General features: G+C 39.8%; 1 protein-coding gene across 1 annotated transcript in view; it reads left to right on the top strand.

The window, feature by feature from the left end:
* slc6a15 (solute carrier family 6 member 15) overlaps positions 1 to 27,314 on the top strand; it is a 41,084-nt gene extending 13,770 nt beyond the window's left edge. Inside the window, exons 6-12 of the mRNA XM_057837286.1 lie at positions 10,568 to 10,678; positions 13,365 to 13,606; positions 13,854 to 14,046; positions 16,782 to 16,974; positions 17,096 to 17,255; positions 24,259 to 24,421; positions 25,651 to 27,314. Coding sequence (XP_057693269.1) covers positions 10,568 to 10,678; positions 13,365 to 13,606; positions 13,854 to 14,046; positions 16,782 to 16,974; positions 17,096 to 17,255; positions 24,259 to 24,421; positions 25,651 to 26,046 — 1,458 coding nt within the window. The 3' untranslated portion in view covers positions 26,047 to 27,314. The remainder of the gene's footprint in view (positions 1 to 10,567; positions 10,679 to 13,364; positions 13,607 to 13,853; positions 14,047 to 16,781; positions 16,975 to 17,095; positions 17,256 to 24,258; positions 24,422 to 25,650) is intronic.

The following is a 27,314-nucleotide window of genomic DNA, read 5'->3' as shown; positions in this document are numbered from 1 at the left end:
GTTGACTACTGCTATTGCTAGATGGGTAGCCAGAGACTGTAGACCTATTAACTTAGTCGAAGACAAGGGCCTTGAAAATCTCATCCAGATAGCATCGGGCGATCCAACATACAGAACACCTTTACGGGCAACTGTTGCCACAAAAATTCATGAACTTTTTGAAAATGAAAAGGCAACAAAGGTGGAGCAACTAGCCAGAGTTACGTTTGTTGCACTGACAGGAGACCACTGGACAACAAAAAAAAGGGTATGACTGGCTAACTTAAGCAGTGCTTCTAAACACCTTTACACACATTTTAGAGTAATGTTTTTCAGTTAAGTGTGTGAAAATTGACAAATCATAATTATTTTTTTTCACACAGCTTTCAGGCCATTTAGTGTAAAACTGCAAATGCTGCATTTATTTGTGTGAAATGTTTAATTTAACAGACAAGTTGTTTACACATTTTTTGAAACACTAGCTATTGTTACTGTATTGTGCTTGTCTGCTCTTTAAGTTGGCAGTTAATTTTGGGCAATATGCCAAACGGTACTTGATCCAAATTGTTAATCTGAGGCACTTTAATCTGTTAAGATCTTTTCTGTATAATACTGACATTTTATTTTATACGAGCTGAGTTGTTAGATAAAATTTTAAAACTCTGTTTGGTTAAGTATTAATTCATTCATACATCATACATTTCATCTGAAAACAAATTTTAAGTCAATTATAGTATTTTCCTAGATTTTTTTTTTCCTGAAGAGCAACTTTATTCATCCCGAGGGAAATGTGATTAATCATGATTAATCACACAGTTGACATATGATTAACTAGATTAAATTTTTTAATCATTTGACAGCACTACTTTAAACCAATTGGCTGCAAAGCATCATTGCTACTGGTAGCTTTATTTGGCCATCACTGCTCCCTTGGAGGAGACAGTCAACCTCTGCTGCCACCTGCTGTCAACACTGTTGTCGTCCAACATGCCTCCTGGCATGCATTGCAGCGCTACAGACAAATTCATGTTCTGTGCTAATTATTTCTTCAGTTACGATTATGACATGAAACCGTCATGAGCATTAATGAATGCTTATAACAGATGTCATTTAGTGTCATCCGGGAAATGATCCCACTTTTGAATGGATGTAAAATGTCCAAACTGGACATAAATGGAGTTGGTGACATAATTTGCCAAATGACACTTATCTTTCATAAGCATTCAGTAACACCCATGATGGTGTCATGTCATAATTATGACAGTCTTATGATGCTGCTGTCGAATAAAGTGTTACCTATTAACCCAAATAAATCAACAAATAAGCTGTAGTGAACTATAAGCCGCCGGATTCAAAATAAGGGAAACAAGTGTATAGTCTGAAAATTTCAGTAAGTTGGGAGTAGACTCAGAGACTAAAGAATTATTACCTAAAAAAACCCCAAAGTAAATCGCTAATATTTCACAATTTAAAAAAAAAGGTGTAGTCATATAAGAAGAAAGTAACAATATACATATTTTTTTAAAGTTGTAATGTTAAGGGAATAAATCACAAATTTGGGAGTGTAAAAGGATGTTGAGGAGTGTCATCCTAGGTCGTTCATGTGATTTTTCCTGAAGGGATTCTAACTTAAGCTTACCTACCTGCGCTGACCCCTGCTTCAAAGCTGACAGTAACATGACTAGCATCCAGAATGATTAAGACCTTTTGGTGCCTCCCCTTTTTTTTTTTTTTTTTTTTTTTTATCTTTTCAAATTTGTCATATGACAAGCATTAGCCGCTGGACTTTAGGGGTCAAGCTAGAGCTAATTGGAAAAAATGGGCACAGTATTTAATCTTACAGCAGGAAAGCTTTAATACTTTTTATGTTTGAATTTGGTTTAAGTCCCTTGTGTTACGTCACACCTCCACTATGCTGAAGATCTACCATGTAATGTTTAATTAACCACTTTATAAGTGCAACATTAATTTATTACTGCATGAAATTACTTTTGGCTTCAGTTAACTGGATCCAGTTTTTCTTTATTATTTGTAAAATACAAAACTGATACAACTAATAAGTTAGCTCAAGTTCAGAATGACTGTAACCATAGACTTCACTATCAGTTGACGGGACATGGGGCTCGGGGCCGATCCGTAGGGGGCCTATTTTCAAAAACTTAAAATTCAAATATTTTCAAAACCAAAGCTGCCTAAAACTAAAATAGTCACCTCCCTGAGGCATATATGAGTCTCCATGAGCAGCGACATCAACAAATTCAAAGTCGTTCCCGAATAAAATCCCGATGAATTATTTTTTCATACAAGTATAACAAAACTTTAAATTTCCAGATTTTACGCTAGATGCACAAACAGACAAATACAGAGATTATCACCTATATTATCAAGATCAATAGCAATAAATAACATACCATATACGTTTTTTGCCCAAAATAGCAACTAACAGTTTTTTTTTTTTTGTGTGCAAGTTATGAACCTCTAATAAATCACTCAATTTTCACATCAGAAACGTAATACTTAGGAAAGCATGCCGAATCATCATAATTTTACACATTAAAAGCCAAATTTGCATTTTTCCATATACAATCACAATTTATTTTGGTTGAATTGTTGAATTGAATTATTACTATTGCCTCAGCACGGAGGCACGTTTTGCTGGCTATCTGGCCCTCATCGTTTTTAGATTGAAATGTTACATAAAACGTAAAAGTCAATTTTTTTTGTATGGATCCAGAAATATCTAAATTACTATTTTTCTTGCCAAAAACGGGCAGTCGGCTGAAAATTACCTGATCATTTGAATGTAAACTTACACTACTCTCTATGGATAGAGCATGGCGGGTATCACAAAACAAAGAGCTTTTTAAGTTGAAAATTCTTGTAAATAAATGCGTACATCCCGGAATGTCCATAGATTTGAACATAGGACAGTCTAGATTCTTGGTTAAAAGCAAAAAAAACAAAAAAAAAACGGGCAGTTATCATTCATTTTGCATAAATATTTCAAGCTAAAATGACAGTATTATGTAAATCCACCGTGGCGTCCATCACAAAACAAAAAGCTTTTTAAGTTGAAAATTCTTGCAAATAAATGCGTACATCCCTGAATATCTATAGATATGAACATATAACAATCTAGATTCTTAGTTTAAAGCAAAACAAAAAAACAAAAAACAGTCAGTTACTATTTTACGTAAATATTTCGACTCGTTTTCGAGCTAAAGTTATGCTAATTTTTTTCATGCATTTTTTTCACAACGTTTCAAAGTGCATGCATGGGGCTATTTTGTATAACAATTAGCTTGAATCCTCGACCAAATCACTCTTGAGACACTGCTGCCTGCTTGTATGGAGGAAAAGTTTTGTCCTTTTTCCACCTAAATCCAACGTTTTATGGTGAAGTCTATGCTGTAAGACAAATTGCTTCACCTTTTGATGATGATATAGATTATTGTACACAATCGTTCAGTAGGACTCTTATCATACATTTGATGGGAAGAAATGGTACCAGTGTACATGCATTTTTCGACAAAATCCATATAAAGTTCGTAAATGTATTCAATTATTAAAGATATTGCTTTTTGAAGATGGCTCTTAGCTCTAAACGGTTTAAGCCGTGACGTTCTTGTGGTGCACGCGTTTGTTGGCGAACATGTCTATTGCACGGCCGTTAAGTAGACACCAGAACTATAAAAAGGGCTTAAAAATTTTAAATAAAAAATATCTCCAAAGATGTCTCGTTTTGCATCACTTACCAATTTGAATTCCACAGACAGTAGCCATGTTTACATGCTGACTTTTATTCATACCGATTCAAATCATTCCGAATGGAAATTTCAGATCAGCTGTTTACATGTCACTTCATCTATTCCGATCCAGCGTTTACATGTGACTGCCTTTATTCCGAAAGGACGTTTGACAACTGCCGTCTGACATGCGCAGATTAATCAAAACAAAGCGTCACGTTGCAAAACATGGAGATCGATCGTCAGATCAGCTGCTGTTTTAACTTTTCGAGTGGAAACAAAACTTCAGAATGACACGCCGTTCATTTAAAAAGTTGTGTGGGTGCGCTGTGCGTGTGCTTGGAAGCCATGTTGCAAGTGACGTTACTTACGTCACCAAGTGACGTCACCACGTCAGTACGGAGCATGTGCAGAAAGAACGCAACCAGACACCATTCCGCTTCCCTGTTTACATGATATAATTTTACTTCTAATCGGTTTGGGAAAAGGAATATTCCACCCCTGTGAAACGGAATGAAATTCCATTCGGTTTGGGCCTGTTCATTCCGAATGAGGTGTTTATATGGAACACATTTATTCGGTTTGAACAAATATTCCGATTGTAATTGGAATATTTGGCTCCATGTAAACGTGGCAATTGCTGAGTCATTAATCGAGAAAAAAAACATCATAAGAACCACTTTTATTGCCGTACACAGTTGCCACGTTTACATGGAGCCAAATATTCCAATTACAATTGGAATATTTGTTCAAACCGAATAAATGTGTTCCATATAAACACCTCATTCGGAATGAACAGGCCCAAACCGAATGGAATTTCATTCCGATTCACAGGGGTGGAATATTCCTTTTCCCAAACCGATCAGAAGTAAAATTATATCATGTAAACAGGGAAGCGGAATGGTGTCTGGTTGCGTTCTTTCTGCACATGCGCCGTACTGACGTGGTGACGTCACTTTGTGACGTAAGTAACGTCACTTGCAACATGGCTTCCAAGCACAGCGCACCTAATTGGAGTCCGGCGGAAAGATTGTATTTAATTCAAACTTTAAAAGAATTGAATATAATTGCTCGCTTAGACGGGCGTAAAACAAGGAACAGTGAACTATTTAAAAAAGTTCACGAGAGGTTAGACGAAGCCGGAATAGACCGGAGCGCTGACCAGATTAGAAACCGGTGGAAAACCGGCTACTACAAGGCAAAAGAGCAAAACAGCAGAAGCGGATACGACCCCACAAACACAACAAGTGGGTTAAAGTTAAAACAGCAGCATTACGACGATCGATCTCCATGTTTTGCAACGTGACGCTTTGTTTTGATTAATCTGCGCATGTCAGACGGCAGTTGTCAAACGTCCTTTCGGAATAAAGGCAGTCACATGTAAACGCTGGATCGGAATAGATGAAGTGACATGTAAACAGCTGATCTGAAATTTCCATTCGGAATGATTTGAATCGGTATGAATAAAAGTGTAAAAATGTAAACGTGGCTACTGTCTCTTTGTCATTTTGATGAGCCGGCTTACCGTTATGACGTCACAGATAAAGATTTTTCAGAATCATACATTTTCAAACAAAGTGTCTCGAGTCGTAGAATATTTTGAACCACTTGTGAGAAGGTGCCATACTTGATTTTTGCCTCATCTAAGGAGGAAAAAAAACGTGATACACTTTCAATTTTTTTGTTTTCTCGGTCAGAAAGTCTGTCTTGGCATTGTTATCAGCTCCGGTTTTATCACGGGGAGCCGTCTTGCTGTTTGTGCCACTGTCCAACATGGCGAACGCGAACAAAACAAGATGGATGCTGAAATCACTGCCATCTTGATATGTCCAGCCAGACCGTCCCCGTTTGAACTCGCTGGCTTGAAATGTGGCCGATAGCCACCGCCTTTGTCAAGCCGCTATCTCCCGCTGCCATTCTGGTCTATTTTAGTGCTGCCACTGCAGTAATAGAGGAACAATAGTAAAAATAATCCCTGAAGAAAACATATACAGTACATATGTGGATGTTTTACCAGGTGTGTCTAGATAGGTTTTAGAGACGCCATGAGTCTAAACTTTCTCCAAAGTAGCCCCCTCCCAGTCATGTTACAATTGTGAGTACAAAAGAATATTAATGGTGCTTCTCCTCCTCCCGTGTGCACAAAGACTTTTTTTTTTTTTGTTGCAAGGAATATCCTCAAGTGAGTGTGGGTGGGCGTGAAAAGGGATCTGGTTGCCATGGTTACACGCGCTCTTTCAGCTTGGCTTGATTGTCAGAGATGGCGAGGACGGGGGACAGAGGGCAGCATGGTTTAGCCAAGAAGAATAGCTCATAAATCTTAAAAGGCTCCTTTAAAATAAAAGTTGTCCAACAGATTTTGTTGCAATTGCTGACAAATTTTGAGGCAGGTTTCGCTGATCAGCTATTAGCATATTTCCTTTTCATGTTGTTTATTATTTCATTCAAATGTCCGATCACGGGATCGGATCAAGAACGGACGTACTTAAACTACAATTTAAAAAAAATAACTTTACAAAATTCATGATGTATTCGAGATAAAAAAATGCATGAAAAAAGTTGTGATCATGTTTTTTGGCCAGATTGCCCAGCACTAGACATGTGCCGAATACCGGAATCAAGACATACCGTGGTATGAAAACGTCAAGGTTTCAAAACCGTGAAAATTTTCCTTCATACAGTCCTTAAGGTATTAGCGATTTTTTATGTCTCAAAAAATGCATGGAGAAATCCCTCGCTTGCAGCTGCAACGCTCAACCATCCCCCACCGGTTGTTGCTCAGTGTTAGTGAGTCAGGTGTGCTACATGATAGCTGAAGGAGGTGAAACTCCTGAGACCCCCCCCCCCCCACACACACACACACACACACACACAATCGAAAACTAAATCGCTGGTATGGGAATACTTCGACTAGAGAAAAGTTACATTTATACGAAATTAAAGGTTAGTAAACACTAAAAGTGCGAAATTTCCGATTCTTAGATTATTCGTGATCCGGCCGTGGAAGAGTCGAGAACGATTCACAAACATCAAAATTCAGATTATTGAAATATGTCAAGTAAAGCGGAACTAAAACACAGTCAGCGCGGTATTCGGGACGCAATGAGGAATGGACCGAGATTAACGTCATGCTTGTCATTCTCTGGGTAATGACAATGCTCAACTCAAGGCACTGGCTCAACTCATGCCGCTAGATGAAAAAAAAAAAACAATAATACCTGACTGCTGCCGACGGCTGCTACAGACTACGTCCACATAATGCTATGGTCGATATCACATGTATAAAGAACTAGATGTGAAATGACAGACTCGGCGGCGTTAGCACCACATGTATAGAAAACTACATGCTAAATGACAGACTTGCCGGCGTTGGTAAACAGCCGCCATCTTAAAGCAGTAGATTTCCCTAGAAGGCTGTTGTAGCGAACCTTCCAAGCAAACCTATTTAACTTTTTATCTAAAACACTCCTAATTTGGCAAAATCTTGACTTGAATCTATCTTTAAAACAGTTTTAAAACTTTCACATGTCAAAAGTAGACAGAAGGGAAATTATGGAATAACGGGAGCAATTTTAAAGTGAGCCTCTAACTTAAATACATGTAGGCTCTAATAATTACATGTAGGCTCTAATAAACCACAATTGTTCTCTTGTACTAAAACATGTTGTTCTAAACACATAAAATGTTAAATCAATGGCAATATTTTATAATATTTGGTCCATATTTTGACCGTTAGTTGGCGCCATGGTTTGCGGGCTCACAGTGATGACGTCATTGGTATATTTCGTGTTCAACAATTGCTTATTGCTGCCTAAACTCGCGAAGTAAAATGCCACGTTGTGCTGCTTTTGGATGCAATTTCCAGTCAAATGGAAACAAGGGGAGTGAAGTGAGTGGTCAAGGTGGAATTATTATTTTTAGTGAATAAATGTGCATAAGTGGAAGCTTCTCCCCCTTTTTGGTCCCTGTATGCACGTATCCTACCCACCACGCGTTACAACTAGCGCCCGAACATTTTTCCTGGATCCTCAGTCAAGTAAGGGATCCCTCTATTTTCTGGATCCGACGGTCCCGCCGCGTCTGCAATATTGGTTTCGGATCTGTCCATTTTTTTTGATTCGTCGGTCCCACAGCGGCTTTTCGGATCAGTCTATCTTGTGGAATCGACGGCCTAATCGCGGCTGCGACATTATCATGGGTTTGGGTGATCATGGGATACAGTGACGACAGTGACTCTGACGTGGACCTTACAACAATGTTGGGAGTTCGTCAGGTGAGCTCCCGAGTGAAGAGTGGTCAAGGTGGAAATATTATTTTTTGTGAATAAATGTGCATAAGTGGAAGCTTCTCCCCTTTTTGGTACTTTTATACACGTATCCTAGCTACCACGCATTACAATGTTCAAGACATGGATTACACAAGGTGTGCTCTTTGGCCTGTACTGTAAGCACACGACAGCTCTGGATGCTCACAATCTCATAATTATATTGGGATAAGTTTGAAAACGCAATATGCTTACCTTGAATATCTGCTAATAAAACCGGACAGCATACACTCTCGCTCCCAACCGGACTTCCCAACAGGACTCTCTCGCATCACCAGTTTTGCCCAACTTTTGTCTTATCAGGTATTTGCTGCACGCATTTTTCCCAGAAGCTCGTCTTGTGAACTACCGACAGTGCTGTCCTGCTCTTCACTTTTCAGATCTGGTTCAAATAGGAAGGGTAGAACTGACGACATGTTGGGAAAGCTAACGAGTGACACGCTGGAATTTCGGCAACCGGACCAGTGACGTCACGCACTGCAACGTAACAAGAATGGCGACCTATCACTTAAAATAATTTTACAAACTTTATTAAAACAAAAACATTAAGAGGGGTTTCAATATCAAATTATTATAACTCATACTAACATTTATCTTTTAAGAATTACTTGTCTTAAAAACAGAGGATCCCTTTAACAACTTTTAACGGTTGATTCACAACATTAAATGAATTGAATGTAGTTTAAAATCAAATTGGTGTGCATGGCTGTAACCCCAAGAGGAAGCCTCTTCTGAAGACGGTACACAAGAAAGCCCGCAAACAGTTTGCAGAAGACATGTCATCAAAGCACATGGATTACTGGAACCATGTCCTATGGTCTGATAAAACGGGCGGGCTTTCTTGTGTACTGTCTTCAGAAGAGGCTTCCTTCTGGGGTGACAGCCATGCACATCAATTTGATGTAGAGTTCGGCGTATGGTTTGAGCACTAACAGGCTGACCCCACCTCTTCAATCTCTGCAGCAATGCTGACAGCACTTCTATAACGAGTCACATGACATTTTGGAGGGAAAATGACAAGCAGTACTCAATTTGGACATCTAAGGATGTACGTAGTTTCTAATGGGTGTACTCACTTTTGTTGCCAGGGGTTTAGATATTAATGGCTATATTTTGAGTTATTTCGAGGGGAAAATAAATTAACTCTATTATATAAGCTGCGCACAGACTACTTTTCATTGTGTCAAAGTGTCATTTTGTCAGTGTTGTCCCATGAAAAGATATACTTAAATATCTGCAGAAATGCAAGGGGTGTACTCACTTTTGTGATACACTGTAAGGTATGGTAGATATCACATCTATAAAGAACTAGATACAAAACGACAGACTCGGCAGCGTTAGCACATGTATAGAAAACTCGATGCGAAATGACAGACTCGCCGGCGTTAGTAAACAGGCACCATCTTAAAGCAGTAGACTTTGGAAGACTGTTGTCGCGAACATTCCGAGTGAACCTAATTGACCTTTTATCTAAAATACTCCTAAATCGGAAAAATCTTGACTTGAATCTATATTTAAATGATAAAACAGTTTTAAAACGTTCGCATGTCGAAAGTAGAAAGAAGGGAAATTATGGAATAACGGGACCAGTTTTCACAACTTTAACGGTTGATTCTCAACATTAAATGATTTGAATGTAGTTTAAAGCTGTTGATACAGAATGGGGACTTGAGTATTTTATTTACTGTTTTGAACTATTAACTTGATACTGAAATAGTTGTTTATTTAAGCCTTAGAGGCTTTTTGTAGAATTTTTGTAACTAATGTACGAAACATTAAAAGCAGCTAACAGCTTGGGAGGGGGGGTGTCATCAACAATCGATTTATAATCAGATCGTAGCCTCTGAATCGTAATCAAATCGTTAGGTGCCCAAAGATTCCCACCTGTAGTAAACACTGTCATGAACGTTTCGTACCAGCTACGAGAGTTAACTCCAGCGTGTTTAGTGTGTCTAGCGGTGGTAAAACGTGATGCTTTTCTTCTCTCTGGCAACTGTCTATGTTGCGAAAGAGAGTGTGTGTATAATGGAAACACAGTACGAGTCATACACACGTGCTTTTAATGGATAATAATTCAATTATTTTGTTTCTGATGGTAATAATGTTGAGCTGTGGATGTGGGTTGAGGCGTACTTAAAGGACTGCATTTATTTTAATTTTATTTAGAATATTTTTTTTACTTACATACGTATGTTCCAATTTGCTAATATGTTTTAAAAAATAAAAATCCTGTTCAATGGGAAAAAAATTGTTTTTTTAAACCCAGATATCTCAAAGTAACACATTCTAGAGCTGTAATTGCACTACCGTGATATTTTGGATTATGGTTATTTTACGGTCAGATTATCATACCGGCACATGCCTACACTACAGTTAACTTTGTTTAAAATTTTGAATGATGAACTCGGAATTTAACTAATTTATAAAATGTGTGAACTGAACTTTGAACTAGTTTGTCTACTATAAAATTGTTTTTGAAATGTATTGATAATCTTATATGCTCTGCTTGTACATACAGGTTATGTACTTCAGTTCATTGTTCCCATACGTGGTGCTTATCTGCTTCCTGGTTCGTTCACTGCTCCTGGAGGGCTCCATGGATGGGATTCGCCACATGTTCACGCCCAAGGTAAGCCGTGAGATTAAAGCCATCGTCTTTTCTTCTGCGTTCAACATTGAGCATTAAGTAATCACTTTGGTTTGTCCTGGAAAGATGATCAAATGATCACTTTATGAAAGCAAAAAAATCAATTTTGAAATGTACAGTATTTGAAATAACCCAGTCTGCCTGAGGGGGAAAAACAGAAGAGAAAAAAAAGTGAGAGGTGATTGGCTGACATCTGAGCAGTAACACACCAATCGCTCTGAGGCTACAGATTTGGAACAGCTTCAATCGCCATGGAAACAAGCGTGAAGACCGGTCATAATTCACACTTTTTGATTGACAACTGCTTCATTGGCTCTCTAACGCCATCTTGTGTATTAACACGTAAAACGCAACAGTGTGACGCAAGACCAGCCATGTACGATTATATGTATATTTTTTTCTCTAACTTGATAAATAAAATATTTTCTTTCATCTGGAGGAAAAAAATAAATGTAACCTTGCTTTAAACTAGTTTTTTTTATTTATGTTTTTTTTTTTTAATAAAAAGTACCTTTTTTAGATATTTTATAACTTTTAAAGAGTAAGAACATAAATGAAATAAAGTTGACTTGCGTTTGATTTTTCTTTTTTTTTTTTTTAAGAGTCATCTTTTTATAGGTGTTCTTGGACAAAGAACAGTATTAACATTAAAGAAATTCACTTTTTTTCCTGGAAAATGATATATTTTAACATCTTGTTAAAACGACAATAAAACTTAAAAAGTTTTACTCTTTATACAGAAAAAGTTGTGTGTGTGGTATTTTTTTTTTAAGTGGCACTGACTGATTTTGCGAAGTAGCAGCATGAATCGTCTAAAGTCATTGTTTTAAGATTTGTGATAGAATTATTGTGCACACAGTGAACATTTATGCTTTGAAAGTCAAAATTCAACTTGTCAATAATATTGTCAAAGTTGCAGTACACACTGGACATGCAGAAGATTGAAATAGCATTACTCTCCTCAACTGTTAACTTTTGTTTTTATGATGCTTGCTTTTATTTTTGCGCAGGAAGCGTAGAGCAGTTAGTACGTCCGCATGCGAGCGCATGTACACACGTGCCCACCCCATGCGCTTACACATAAGGAAGGGCGCAGCCGAGTAAGAGAAGTGACAACCTGTGCGCGTATTTGTTGCTTGTGAAGCATCCAGGGGCGACGGCTGTATATAACCCATTTTTATATTGTTTATTGTGTGTGTTCAATTGTGGTCGAATATTTCGGGTGAGTGTTTTTGATGATGTCCGGACACTAACTGATACATGCCAATCGTTTGTAATTGCCGTATCAGTAGCTACTTATAAACGCAAATTTGAATTGCTGTTATTGAAGATGAGACTGATTTAATATAATTTTGTTTTAGTTTCATTCTGCAAGTGTTGATGTCATGAGCAGCTGAATAACGTCAGCAAACCACAGGACCCCTGACATTGTCATTTCGGAGCTTAGCTCGCTGTCTAGCTAGGACTTAGCTCTTAACGTCTTGGCGAGGACAGTACAATGATGTATAATACATGTTTTTGGATAGTTTTATTTTTATTTAGAGGGTGTTTGGAGGTGTTTAAAGGGTTAATTCTGACTTGCGTGGAAATCTGGGTTACATTGCCAGTGCAGGAACGGAACTCGTCCGTAAACCGGGGACTACTTGTACAGTATATGGAAAAGACCTATGGATATAGATGGTAAAAATAATCATAATAGCATTAGTGCAAAGTTAGCTTATACTGTAGTTTGATTTAAGGTTAAAGTGACTGAGCAAGTTAAGGTTCACTACAGTGTCAAAGCACTTGAGAATTCAGAGAACGTTGTTTTCGTGCGTGCAGAGGCAGAATAGGGGGGGCTGAGTGTGGAGTGAGTTCAGCTTCCTGACACCCTGGTGGATGAAGCTGTCTTTTAGTCTGCTGGTCCAGGCCTGGAGACTACGCAGTCTCCTTCCTGATGGCAGCCGGCTGAAGAAGATCTGTGTTGGGTGTGTGGGATCATTCACCCGCAATGCAGAGGGCTTTATGGGTGAGGCGAGAGTTTTATATGTCCTGGAAAGAGGGCAAAGAGGCACCCGACGATCGTCTCAGACGCTCTCATGATGTGCTGAAGGGTCTTGCGACTGGATGCAGTGCAGGTCCCGTACCACGTAGTGATGCTGCTGGTCAGGATGGTCTCAATGGCACCTCTGTATAAGGAGTGCATGATGGGAGGCGGGGCTCTAGCTCGTCTTAGCTTCCGGAGGAAGAAGAGATGCTGATGTGCTTTATTGACCAGTAATGCTGTGTTAGTGGTCCAGGAGAGGTCTTCAGGGACTTGTACACCCAGGAACTTGGCGCTGCTCACCTTTTCCACTGAAGCGCTGTTGATGGTCAGAGGGCTGATGTAGTTTATGTCTTCTGTTTTATGTGGCTTTCCTGCCCCTCCCCTCCTTTTGTTTCTACTGAATTTGTCAGAGGGCAAACCAGGGCGTGCAGCAGCTTATAACCAAAAAGCTACATCGACTTCCTTCTAGGTCTTTTTAGCCAAGTTAGGAGTAAATGAACTTCATATCTAACATTTTGTTTTTATGCTCATGAATTTATGACTACAGTTTTATTCTTGCTTTTCAATGAGGATCCTTATTGAGACAATTCATGCAATTACATGAGGTAACTCGCTAATCATAATCCTTTGTGCATGTCCTAGCTGGAAAAGATGCTGGAGGCCAAAGTCTGGCGCGAGGCGGCCACGCAGGTGTTCTTCGCGCTGGGCCTGGGCTTCGGCGGCGTCATCGCCTTCTCCAGCTATAACAAGCGCAACAACAACTGCCACTTTGATGCGGTACTGGTGTCCTTCATCAACTTCTTCACATCCGTGCTGGCCACTTTGGTGGTGTTCGCAGTGCTCGGCTTCAAGGCCAACATCATGAACGGCAAATGCGTGGAGAAGTGAGTTACCGCCTCCTCATGGCTTTCATTCATCAGGCATTAAAGGAAAAGTCAGACACAAGTAAAGGACAAATAAGGAAATGTGTGAAGCGGAAGTGGAACTTTGACTCTCATGTAGGAACATACTGTATCTGGTCACACCTCTACAACTGCAAAAAGAACAAGACAAAGGATTCAATATAAACGAAACTTTTTTCGTATGAAAAATGGTTAAGTGTGTTTTGTATCGTTTTTTTTTTTTTTTCAGCAACAGCAAAAAGATTGTGGGTCTGCTGGGAAATGGTATCGAGGCCAACCTGATCCCCAACCACATCAACCTTAGTCACAAAGTGAGCGTGGATGACTACCATCAGATGATTGCCATCATCAAAGGTGTCAAGGAGGACAACTTTTCCAAATTTGGACTGGACTCTTGTAGAATTGAGAATGATCTCAACAAGGTACAACAACAAATGTCGCCACAACTAGAGGGGGGAATCATGGGGCACCTAACAATTCGATTACGATTCAGAGGCTACGATTCGATTATACATCGATTGTTGATGCACCCCCGCCAGCTATTAGCTGCTTTAAATGTTTCGTACATTAGTTACAAAAATTCTACAAAAAGCCTCTAAGGCTTAAATAAACAACTATTTCAGTATCAAGTTAACAGTTCAAAACAGTAAATAAAATACTCAAGTCCCCATTCTGTATCAACAGCTTTAAACTACATTCAATTCATTTAATGTTGAGAATCAACCGTTAAAGTTGTGAAAACTGGTCCTGTTATTCCATAATTTCCCTTCTTTCTACTTTCGACATGCAAACATTTTAAAACTGTTTTATCATTTAAAGATAGATTCAAGTCAAGATTTTTCCGATTTAGGAGTATTTTAGATAAAAGGTCAATTAGGTTCACTCGGAATGTTCGCGACAACAGCCTTCCAAAGTCTACTGCTTTAAGATGGTGCCTGTTTACTAACGCCGGCGAGTCTGTCATTTCGCATCGAGTTTTCTATACATGTGCTAACGCTGCCGAGTCTGTCGTTTTGTATCTAGTTCTTTATAGATGTGATATCTACCATACCTTACAGTGTATCACAAAAGTGAGTACACCCCTTGCATTTCTGCAGATATTTAAGTATATCTTTTCATGGGACAACACTGACAAAATGACACTTTGACACAATGAAAAGTAGTCTGTGCGCAGCTTATATAATAGAGTTAATTTATTTTCCCCTCGAAATAACTCAAAATATAGCCATTAATATCTAAACCCCTGGCAACAAAAGTGAGTACACCCATTAGAAACTACGTACATCCTTAGATGTCCAAATTGAGTACTGCTTGTCATTTTCCCTCCAAAATATCATGTGACTCGTTATAGAAGTGCTGTCAGCATTGCTGCAGAGATTGAAGAGGTGGGGTCAGCCTGTTAGTGCTCAAACCATACGCCGAACTCTACATCAAATTGATGTGCATGGCTGTCACCCTAGAAGGAAGCCTCTTCTGAAGACAGTACACAAGAAAGCCCGCCTGTTTTATCAGACCATAGGACATGGTTCCAGTAACCCATGTGCTTTGATGACATGTCTTCTGCAAACTGTTTGCGGGCTTTCTTGTGTACCGTCTTCAGAAGAGGCTTCCTCTTGGGGTTACAGCCATGCACACCAATTTGATGTAGAGTGCGGCGTATGGTCTGAGCACTAATAGGCTGACCCCCCCACCTCTTCAATCTCTTCAGCAATGCTGACAGCACTCCTGTAACAAGTCACATGACATTTTGGAGGGAAAATGACAAGCAGTACTCAATTTAGGGATGTACGTAGTTTCTAAGGGGTGTACTCCCTTTTGTTGCCAGGGGTTTAGATATTAATGGCTATATTTTGAGTAATTTTTAGGGGTGGAAATAAATTAACTCTAATATTTAAGCTGCACACGGACTACTCTTCATTGTGTCAAAGTGTCATTTTGTCAGTGTTGTCACATGAAAAGATATAAATATCTGCAGAAATGCGAGGGGTGTACTCAGTTTTGTGATACACTGTATGTGGGCGTAGTTTGTAGCGGCTGTCGACCGCAGTCAGGTATTATTGTTTTTTTTATCTAGCGGCATGAGTTGAGCCAGAGCTGTGAGCTGAGCATGATGTTTACTCTCGGTCTGTTCCTCATTGCGTCCCGAAGACCGCGCTAACTCTGTTTTAGTTCGCTTTATTTGGCATATTTCAATAATCGGAATTTGGATGTTTGTGAATCGTTCTCGAATCTTCCACGGCCGAATCGCGAATGATCTAAGAATCGGAAATTTCGCACACCTCGAGCCACGACCACTAATATGTCATTTTGTTTTTTCCAGCAACAAAATATTTTATTTTTATGAAAATAGTAATGAGAATATTTTTATTGAAATAATTAACATTTTTAAGGGAAAAGTAGGAGCAATGTGATAATAAATTCAGAATTATTGTACTAGTATATAAGGTTGAAAAGTCTTGAATATTATATGAAAATACATTTTTCTGACAAAAGGATATTACAAGAATATTTTATATTTATAATATATGACATTTGTCCAAGAATAGTCCTTCATTAGGAAAATATATAGTAGTGTGTTTTTAATGTATTTGTTCATAAAGTACTTAGTCCTTTTCCAAAATAAAATTGTTTCTTTATTACTAGTAAATAATGTTATAATTATATAGAAATATTATTCTTACCAAAAATAAATTGGGAAAAAATGTCTGATGATTATTAGAATGAAGTAACATTTCTTCTCTCTTTACAGTAGTTCTTTACACCAGCTGCCATTGACAGTGATAGACGTCCAATCCTTTTAAACTGGGACAAATGTTCACTTGCTGCACACCTTCCTAGTTCAAATGAATTGGACTTCTACTAGTGACAAACTCATCTAAATTCACAGCAGATAGATGAGAAGAACCTCATGATTGGACTTCTATCATTGTTAATAAAACTCTAGTTAAGAGAAAAAAAAAATGCAGGTATTTTATGGTACATTCTTGTTTTTTTAAAAGAAAAAAAGTCAGAATACAACCCATCTCTGTAGTAGCAATAAAGGTAAGAATTCAATCCTGTTTTCCATTTCAAAAATTGTCTTTTAAAATTAAGTAGTAAACTTACAATCATTTTTTTGGAAGATTCAAAAAGTATCATCTCCTCCTTCCGCCACCAGACGGTGCAGGGCACAGGCCTGGCATTCATCGCCTTCACGGAGGCCATGACGCATTTCCCTGCGTCTCCCTTCTGGTCGGTGATGTTCTTCCTCATGCTGATCAACTTAGGACTTGGCAGCATGTTCGGGACCATCGAGGGCATCCTCACACCTCTTATCGACACGTTCAAAGTGCGCAAGGAGCTCTTGACCGGTCAGAGAAACGCACACCCTTATTTTACTAATTAGATTGTAAAAGTACTCACAATCAGTAAAGGTCATGTAATATTTGTATGTTCTTTTCCACCGCTGTTGATATGATTACCTGAGAGCAGTGGGCTGCTGCGTGCTGGCCTTCTCCCTCGGCCTGGTTTTCGTGCAGCGCTCAGGGAACTACTTTGTCACCATGTTCGACGACTATTCGGCCACGCTGCCGCTGCTCATCGTGGTCATCCTGGAGAATCTCGCCATTGCTTGGTTCTATGGCATCGACAAGTACGTACTTTACTACTTGCTAATTACTGAAACATAGAAGGGAGTATTTTGAGGAGTCCATCTCCAAGAACAATCACTGTTACAGAAACCCAATAAGCAGCACATTAAGTCAGATTGAATCCTCTCAGCAAGTTACATTGGTCTGTAATATGAAAAGATAACACACCATGTGCAGACTGATCAATTTATTTTTAAAAAAATGTGATTTTAACCAACTGTAGATGTAGGTCAGACGTACGTTTTCATGTTTCAAAAGACATTTCAATAAATAATCAAGTTATAATTCATTATTCCCATTTAATTGTATTATTTACTGCTATTTCAACTGAAGATGCCGTTCGATCGGGTCCGATCACGTCATTTTCAAAGTAACGGAATCGGCAAAAAAATATCGGACATGCCGTTTTTTAATATATATATATATATATATATATTTTATTTTTATTAAATCGTTTTCTAATTGTATTTCACGTTACAGACAAAATGTCTTACACTCATCCAGAGTCTTTAGTTTTGGCTTAAAGTAGGACTGTCAAATTTATTGCGTTAACGGCGGTAATTAATTTTTTTTAAATTAATCACGTTAAAATATTTAAAGCAATTAACGCATGCGCTGTACGACCCACTCACGCATTGTCGGGTTCAATCTATAAAGGCGCCGTTTTACCTATATAGAGTTAAAAGGCAGTGTATAATGAGTAGAGTGAATTTAGGCCGTCTTTGGAGCCTTTATTTAATTGGCTAAAGCCTTAAAATCCCCCTCTTAACAATTAAAAATATCGTGGGAAGCAATGTGGGGAAGCCAGCTAGTAGTTGATCTTTTTCTTAACACCATATGTTATTTCTCAACGCAGAGAAGATATATGAATTGGTGTCACTACGCACAGTCATGGTTGCACTTCCCCTCATGCATTTGGGCAGAACAGTTAAATGGCTACAGTATCATTTACTGAAAGCTCAACAAATACACTAGATGGCAATAATTTAGTCACAATATACAAAGTCATATTTATCTTTTAAGAATTACTTTAAGAAGAAAATAAGAAAGTCTTTCTATCCATGGATCCCGCTCACAGAAAGAATGTTAATAATGTAAATGCCATCTTGAGGATTTATTGTCATAATAAACAAATACAGTACTTGTGTACTGTATGTTGAATGTATATATTCGTCCGAGTTTTATTCATTTTTTTCTTAATGTATTGCCAAAATGTATATGATCGGGAACAATTATCGGGAATGAGTGGAATTGAATCAGGAGCAAAAAAAAAAAGCAATCCGATCGGGAAATATCGGGATCGGCAGATACTCAAACTAAAACGATCGGGATCGGATCGGGAGCAAAAAAACATGATCAGAACAACCCTAATTTCAACCCTTTCATGCACAAATGAAGACTTTTTTTCTAACCCATTTAACCCATTGACTGCCATTGTTGGCACTTGACGACCTAAACATTTTGACTGGGGGCCAATGAACGAAAGTGAACGGCCAATCCTCCCAGTTTAAATGAATTGGACGTCTGTCGCCCTCAATGGCAGCCAATGTGTTACAGTTAATTTCTGTTCTTAGTCATTTTAATTTCATTAATTTAGCTTTCATAAACATTGTATTAATTGATATATCTAATTATAATTATACAAAATAATAAAAAAAAAAAAAAATACAGTAATGTTTTTTTTTAATTGCATATCCATCCATCCATCGCGGGGTCAGCAGCTTTAACAGGGAAGCCCAGCCTTCCCTCTCCCCGGCCACTTCAACCAGCTCCTCTGGCGGGATCCCAAGGCGTTCCCAGGCCAGCCGAGAGACATAGTCTCGCTAGCATGTCCTGGCTTGTCCCCGGGGCCTCCCGCTGGTGGGACATGCATGGAACACCTCTGCCCAACCCACCTCAGCTGGCTCTTTTCAACTCGGAGGAGTAGCAGCTCGATGCAGAGTCCTTCCCGGACGACTGAGCTTCTCACCCCATCTCTAAGGGAGAGCCCGGACACACTGCAGAGGAAACTCATTTCGGCCGCTTGTATCCGGGATCTTGTTCTTTTGGTCACGACCCACAACTCGCGACCATAGGTGAGGGTAGGAACGTAGATCAACTGGTAACTCGAGAGCTACGCCTTTCGGGTCAGCTCTTTTTTCACGCATTGCTGCTGACGCTGCACCGATCTGCCTCTCGATCTCCCGCTCGCTCCTACCCTCACTCGTGAACAAGACCCCAAGATACTTGAACTCCTCCACTTGGGACAGGATCTCATCCCTGACCCGGAGAGGGCACTCCACCCTTTTCCGACTGAGGACAGTGGTCTCGGATTTGGAGTTGCTGATCCTCATCCAAACCGCTTCACACTCGACTGCGAACCGCTCCAGTGAGAGTTGGAGGTCATGGCTTGATGAAGCCAACAGCACCATATTATCTGCAAATAGCAGAGATGCAATGCTGAGGTTCCCAAACCGGACCCCCTCAACGCTTCGGCTGCACCTAGAAATTCTGTCCATAAAAATTATGAACAGAATTGGTGACAAAGGGCAGCCTTGGTGGAGTCCAACCCTCACTGGGATTGAATTTGATTTACTGCTGGCAATGCACCCTTACCAAGGGGCTCGGTACCCGCACTCCTGGAGCACCGCCCACAGCACTCCCCGAGGCACACGGTCGAACGTCTTCTCCAGATCCACAAAACACATGTAGATGGGTTAGGTGAACTCCCTTGCACCCTCGAGGACCCTGCCTAGGGTGAAGAGCTGGTCCACTGTTCCACGGCTGGGACAAAAGCCACACTGCTCCTTCTGAATCCGAGATTCGACTTCACGACGGACCCTCCTCTCCAGCACCCCTGAATAGATTTTACCGGGGAGCCTGAAGAGTGTGATCACTCTATGATTGGAACACACCCTCCAGTCCCCCTTCTTAAAAAGGGAGACCACCACCCCGGTCTATCGAGGGTCCAGTCCAGAGGCACTGTCCCTGATGTTCATGCGATGTCGTAGAGGCGTGTCAGCCACGACAGCCCCACAACATCCAGAGCCTTCCGGAACTCTGGGCGGATCTCATCCTCCCCCGGGGCCTTACCACCGAGCAGCTTTCCAACCATCTCAGTGACTTCAACCCCAGAGATTGGAGAGCCTACCTCTGAGTCTCCAGACTCTCCTTCCTCAAAGGAAACCTTGTCGGTGGAATTGAATTTTACCAAGTTTGCATGACAATTTGCATTGAAAGTCCCAGAAGTGATTTTTGATGCCATTTTAGTTGGTCCTTTCCTTTGCCTTTCTGCAGAAAAAGTGACAAAGACATGATCTGGTTGTGCGACAAAAGTATCGTACTAAACCATAGCAAATGCACATGTATAGATTTAACTATCTATTATTTACATACTGCATGCTTGGTGCTTCTCGGTTCAGAAGCAGGAAGTAGCAACATCCTTTTAACCTATCTTTTGCGTGAAACAGTTGTCATTTTCCAATATTTTAAATACCTATGGGAAAATGACTTACGGTAAGTACTTCTATTTTAAAAAAAATAAAGGTAACATTGGTAATGTTTATTTCATTATGAAAATACCATGTTTCTTTCTATTATGTCAGTTTAATCTGAGTTAACCAATTATAGAACCAAAACATAAATAATTAACATGCCAACTTATAATGGTTTAGTGACTCAATTATAAAAATAAAAAATAATAAAAAGACCTGTTTAATGTAAAAGATGTACTTAAAAATATGAATGTAAATAAATTAGAAAAAGAATATTGTACACACAATAGTAATTGTTACCATTACTAAACAATAATGATTGTTTTTTTCTCTTAATAATCAAATAGATGAACATGACTTATTACAAGACTGATATGTAACAGGATATGGGACAAATCAATGATAACTTAAGACTTTATTAATATATTTTATATATCGTGATAAAATAAATCCTGTCTCAACAAACTTCAAATGCGCATGTCTAGTATTCATCTTAAAGGGAACCTCTAACTTAATTGTAGGCGCTAAAAAGCCACGGTTGTTTTCTTTTACTAAAACATATTAGAAACACATATATTATTGCCATTGATTTAAAAATCTATAATATTTAGTCATCACGTTTTGACCTATGGAGGGTGCCATGTTTTGCGCGGGCAATGCACGCTGGGGGTGATGACGCCGTTGGGCTAGACAGGGAGAATAGCTGTGCTAGCTGGCAAGCGGAGCTAGTATGATGGCTGGCATGATTATGTCACATTCTGCTGCTGGTCAGATTGTTTTGTTGCAGAGCTGTGGAATGAGTTCCCAATGTCATACCTGCATCCAATTCCAGCTCATCAGCAGTGTCTTTAAACCGATCCTAGGCAGCTTGCAGAGATATTGACTTGCTGCCATTTGAGAGTTTGTATATTTCTTCGTTACTACTTGCATCATTGCCTTGTTGTTTTCGTTTGTCTGCCTCTCACCGTGGTTTCCCCTCGTTTTTTTTATTTATATTCATTTATCCCGACCTACTGTCACGGACCGTTTTTGTGTCTTCCTTTTTGCGATCGCGTGTTTTTTTTGTATGTTCAAAAACCCTTTTAAGTAATCCCTGTTATTGCTGTCTGCTTGCTGTCTGAAGTGAGCCACGTTTTCTAATTCCATGGTCAAGCCAGCGAAACTTTCTTTTCAGTTGCGTTTAGAGCTGAAATGAATACTCTAGCAACTTGAGTAACTCAAGTTTAAAAACTGAGCCGAGTAATTTTATTCACCTCGAGGAATCGTTTAATTTTGCCAGCTCTAAGCATCACGTTTTGCCCGGACTACTTTTAATGCGGGACAACGCGCTGACGTCACGTGCGTAGAGGAAGAAGCAATAAAAAAAATAAAATAAATAAATCTCTGCATCCGACAGCTGCTACAAACTACGCCGATGTTGCTAAAAACTACGCCCGCATGCATGATGCTAGTGTGGTAGCAGGTAGTGTCCGTTGTGTCTCATAGATATCGCATGCATTTAGGACTAGATGCGAAATGACAGACTCGGCCGCGTCTGGGCAGCGTTTGTAAACAGCCGCCATCTTTAAGCAGACTTCCCATTGCTAATAAATATACAGTAATGTTACTGTCACTCGCTCAGGTAATATTAGCCCTTCAGAGGGCTATTGATTATGACCACTGTCGATGCGTGGCTAACGTGTCTTACATACAGGCTTTATTTAATCTGTAAAAACACAGCGCTGTAGAGTGATGAGGGTGTAGAATTAAAACATAGTAAAGCTAACTGTCAGTTTTAGCTCAGTAGTCATTGCTGAATAAAACACCAAGTAGCACTGGTCCCTAATGTGCTCCAATACAGCAGGTATCATACATTTATTTTGAACACTGCAAAAACTCAAAATCCTTTCAGTACTTACAGTTTAGACTAACTTAAAACTAGAACTTAAAAATAGCTTGACACAAATGGAAATTCAATTGAAACACGTGGGAAAAGCACATAGCTTTCAAGTGATGTGTGTTATCAAGCGTAATTACTAAGGCTGTCAAACGATTAAAATTTTTAATCGAGTTAATTACAGCTTAAAAATTAATCGTAATTAATCGCAATTCAAACCATCTATAAAATATGCCATATTTTTCTGTAAATTATTGTTGGAATGGAAATATAAGACACAAGATGGATATATACATTCAACATACGGTACATAAGGACTGTATTTGTTTATTATAACAATAAATCAACAAGATGGCATTAACATTATTAACATTCTGTTAAAGCGATCCATGGATAGAAAGATTGTAGTTCTTAAAAGAAAAATGTTAGTACAAGTTATAGAAATTTTATATTAAAACCCCTCTTAATGTTTCCGTTTTAATAAAATTTGTAAAATTTTCAATCAAAAAATAAACTAGTAGCCCGCCATTGTTGATGTCAATAATTACTTACACAATGTAACGGGTGCTGAAGCCTATAAAATCAGTCGCACCCAAGCGCCAGCAGAGGGCAGCAAAACTCCAGAAAACAAGTGAGCGTTTCACTGCACTGTCATTTAAATCTGTCTGAGCGGGACATCTGCGTTAATTGCGTCAAATATTTTAACGTGATTAATTAAAAAAATTAATTAACGCCCGTTAACGCGATAATTTTGACAGCCCTAGTAATTACATTTTTAGGTAAGAAATATTTTTTTTAATAAGATTTTAAGTTTTTTGAGTGAAAGCAGTGAATTTTTTTTCTAGTCACATCTGAGATACAATTGTTGGCTGTTTTTTAACAATGTACATCGAAAATAAAGACATTGACTAAAAAAGGTTCAATATTGGATTAAATGTCTTTTTTTCTCATGTATATTTATAATTGCTCTTTACCTAAAAAACAAATGTTTTATCCGATTAATCGATATAATTTTCAGTCAATTACTCAATTACTAATATATTCGATAGCTGCAGCCCTAATTGCGTTTCCCTATCAGGTTTTACCGCACTAACAGACATCGCATGTGGGCTGCGACTGCTTTATTAGGAAAATCATGACTCACGTCACCCCAAAATATAGTCCTCTGGTCTACGCGCTCGTCTGTCGCACGGGAAATGTAGGTTTAAATCCCGCTGGAGACCCTCTTTTAATTGCTTTTGCTGCTCGTTTTGTGAAATATGAACAGCATTGTCCTACTCATCACTTTTCTGCTTGGGTTTAAGTTGGAAGGGCAGAATCGACAAAATGTTTATGTAGGTAATGAGTGACACTGGATGTACGGCAGCGCTGCCCAGTGCCGTCACCACCCAGAGTGCATTACGTTGTCAACAACAATGGTGACTCGATAAACTAATTTTTCAAATTTTATAAAAACGAAAACATCAAGAAGGGTTTGTATGTCAAATTATTATAACTCAGACTAACGTTTATCTTTTAAGAACTACAAGTCTGTTTGTGGTTCACTTTAAAATGATGACATGAAATGGTCCTTTTCTCTCGCATTATATTGCAAAATGTTGAGATCAAATGCTTAGTGAGCTGACCTGTGTTGCGCTTCTACGCCGTCGCCATTAGGTTCTTTGAGGACCTTAAGGACATGCTGGGCTTCACACCGTACCGCTTCTACTACTACATGTGGAAGTTTATCACGCCCATCCTGCTGTTGGTGCTGCTGGGCAGCAGCTTCGTCCAGCTCATCATGAAGCCGCCCGAATATAGTGCCTGGATACAAGCCCAGGTAAGTTGCATTCCAGCAGAGGTTTACTGTACCTGTCCTCAAAGGCTCCAGTGGGTCCTGGTCTTTGTTCCAACAGATCCAGCACTGACAGTTTAACCAATTATGTTTTTGTGGAAACAAGAAGCACCTGACACCAGGTTGATGAAAAGGTGTCCTCCTGATGGGTTGGAACAAAAACCTGCACCCACTACACCTCTTTCTGGAATAGTTTGCCCACCCCTGGTCTAACTTGATGTAAAATCAAGACAAGCCAAGGCATCTATAACCAGGGGTGCACGTTATTTTTGCCCAGGTTCTCAGAGGAGGACCTGGCGATGTGACTTGGTCCTCATTGAGCTTGAGAGCCGACCCGCCTGATGCGAAAAAATTATGACAAGCTTTACTTAGAGCCAATTACCTTTAATTCATTATATAAACAATTAACGCTTGATTAACATCAACTGGCACGACAAAATTGCCATTACTTTGAAGTGAAAAGTAAAGGAATAAACATAAAAGCACTAATTCAAAATAAAAGGCATTCATATGCGACTCCCACATTAACTCCAAGCCTTTGTTAAAGTGGGATGTCCTCCTCATAAGAGCTCGTTGAACGTGCATGTTTAGCTTTGTGAAATGCGAGCAAAAACACATTTGTCAGTTCATGGCGCTTTTCTTCAACGACTTTTTTCCGCCACTTGTCCATAGGGCGAGTGGGGTCCTGTCTTAACATCGATAGTTTTCTTAATTGCCGCATGCTCTGTTTTTTTTCGTGCTTTTCAAAGTTTGGATGGCTAAAATTCTTTGACCCTACATAAAATGCGCTGCTCTTATTAACGACTTTGGGATTCTCACGGCAAATGTTGCACCACATTTCCATGCGAGCAGCATTTGCTTCTAGCCATGGTACCTCCTGCTGCCACTTTTCAGCAAAAGTCCTTTTTTCCGGTAGCTCCGGTGACGTCTCTGTCGTCCGTCTGTCTTTTGACAGGGGTGGGGAAACACGGAAGTAATTACTCATGGGGCCTGCCTCTTTGACATTTCGAGAAGTGATTTTCTCGTGTCCGCCGCAAATACAGTGGTCAGCCATCAGTACGCAAAAGCGCATGGAAACCGTTGAGGCCCAGCTCATTTGTCTACCTCCAGTACGCATGCGCGCATGCGGACCACTTATGTGCACCCCTGTCTATAACACAGATAAGCATGTGTTGCATTCCTCTGTGTTAACTTCAGTGCGGTGTGCATTGCAGGCCAAGGAGGAGATGGTTGGCTTCCCCCCGTGGGGCGTGGCGGTGTGCGTCTCCCTGGTGGTGGTGGCGGTGCTGCCCGTGCCGGTGGTGTTCGTGCTGCGCTACTTCAATGTGATGGCCGACGGCGGTGCTGGCGGCATCTCGGCAGTGTCCTACAAAAAGGGCCGCATCATCAAGGAGAGCGCCGCGCCCGGCGAGGATGACGACGCCAGCCTCCTTCGCGCCAAGATCACGCCTAACGAGGCTCCCTCGCCTGCGCCTGCCAACGGTATCTACCGCAAGCAGAACGCCGGCCGCGGCGACGGGGGTCCCGAAGTGGACGCCACGCCTAACGGTCGCTATGGCATCGGCTACCTGATGGCCGACATGCCGGATGTGCCTGAATCGGACTTGTAGAGCTGCCCGGCCCCCTTCTTCCCTTCTCCTCGTCCATGTGTGCATCGCGTTAAACAGCCTGGCTGCTTTAGTTCCTCTCATTTCTTTTTTTGTCGTCTGTGAACCTTAGCATAAACGTAAAACAACAAAGAGCTGGGAATATACACTCACAGGTGACTTCATTAGGTACACCATCAGGGTATGACCCTTTAAAAAAAAAATGACGTGAGAAATTGCAAAACATTTCATTAGAAAAATTCAATACAAAAACACTTGACATGAGTTATAGGCAAGCCTTCATACACTGTATCGTATTGTATTGCATCGCCGGCTGCATCAAATGCTCTGGGGGACCGCTTAGGACCGACAAACCATAGATTAGCCACCATGGCGCTAAAACCAAAGTGAGGCACAGGAGTGTTTAGATCGACTATTGTTTTTATCAGTTCATCTGCCTTAAATGAAATGATGAAATATATTTTTTTTACTTTAAGCACTGAAAAACAACTCATTGGCTGTCATTGATGTGGATAGATATTCAAACCAATTGAACTGGGAGGACTGGCAGCGAATGAACAAATGGATTGGACGTCTACTAGTGAAAAACTAATTATATTCACATAAGAAGAATGAACAAAAGACACATGATTAGACGTCCCGCATCGTCAATGGCACTGAACGAATAACTATTCACCATACAAATCAGCCGTGGGAACTTTATTTTTAACCATGAACAAACTACAATTTTATACAAGAATTCATAATTAGATGTACCTAATGAATTTTCCAATGAGCTTGAGACTTTTCCCAGCTTCCCCCCACCGACCCGTTACTTGAACTTTGGATCCCGCCTTCTTGCTGCCTAAGAGTGCGAGCAATAAGGTGAACGTGCCATCGAGCCAATGTGAAGAAGCAGTCAGCAAGAAGGCGCGCGTATACGTCCGTGCGTACATTACACGACTCCCGCCATTCTTCAAGGCTAATGTGTGCCTACAACAGCAGTTATAGAATACGCCACGTTTGTATAGTTAGGCTATTCTGTAAATATCATATAAATATATTTATCTGCCTCATTTGGATACATGTTATTAAGGTTCAGTCATCAAATCCTCATTATTAACGTCATTGTTTTTTGTACTAATGTGTTCATGAGGGCCGAGTCCTCGTTCTTGTAAATAGTTTTTATCCATGAAATGGCTTGAAAACATGCAGCAGAGAAATGTCTTTTCCCTCCTCTTCTTCTACACTAAACCTCAAATAAAAACAAAAAAACAAAAGCAAGACTCAAG

This window comes from Corythoichthys intestinalis, chromosome 5, assembly GCF_030265065.1.
Source record: "Corythoichthys intestinalis isolate RoL2023-P3 chromosome 5, ASM3026506v1, whole genome shotgun sequence".
Lineage (NCBI taxonomy): Eukaryota > Metazoa > Chordata > Actinopteri > Syngnathiformes > Syngnathidae > Corythoichthys > Corythoichthys intestinalis.
The sequence above is the reverse complement of the archived record's forward strand: the minus strand, read 5'-3'. Positions and strand labels throughout refer to the sequence as shown.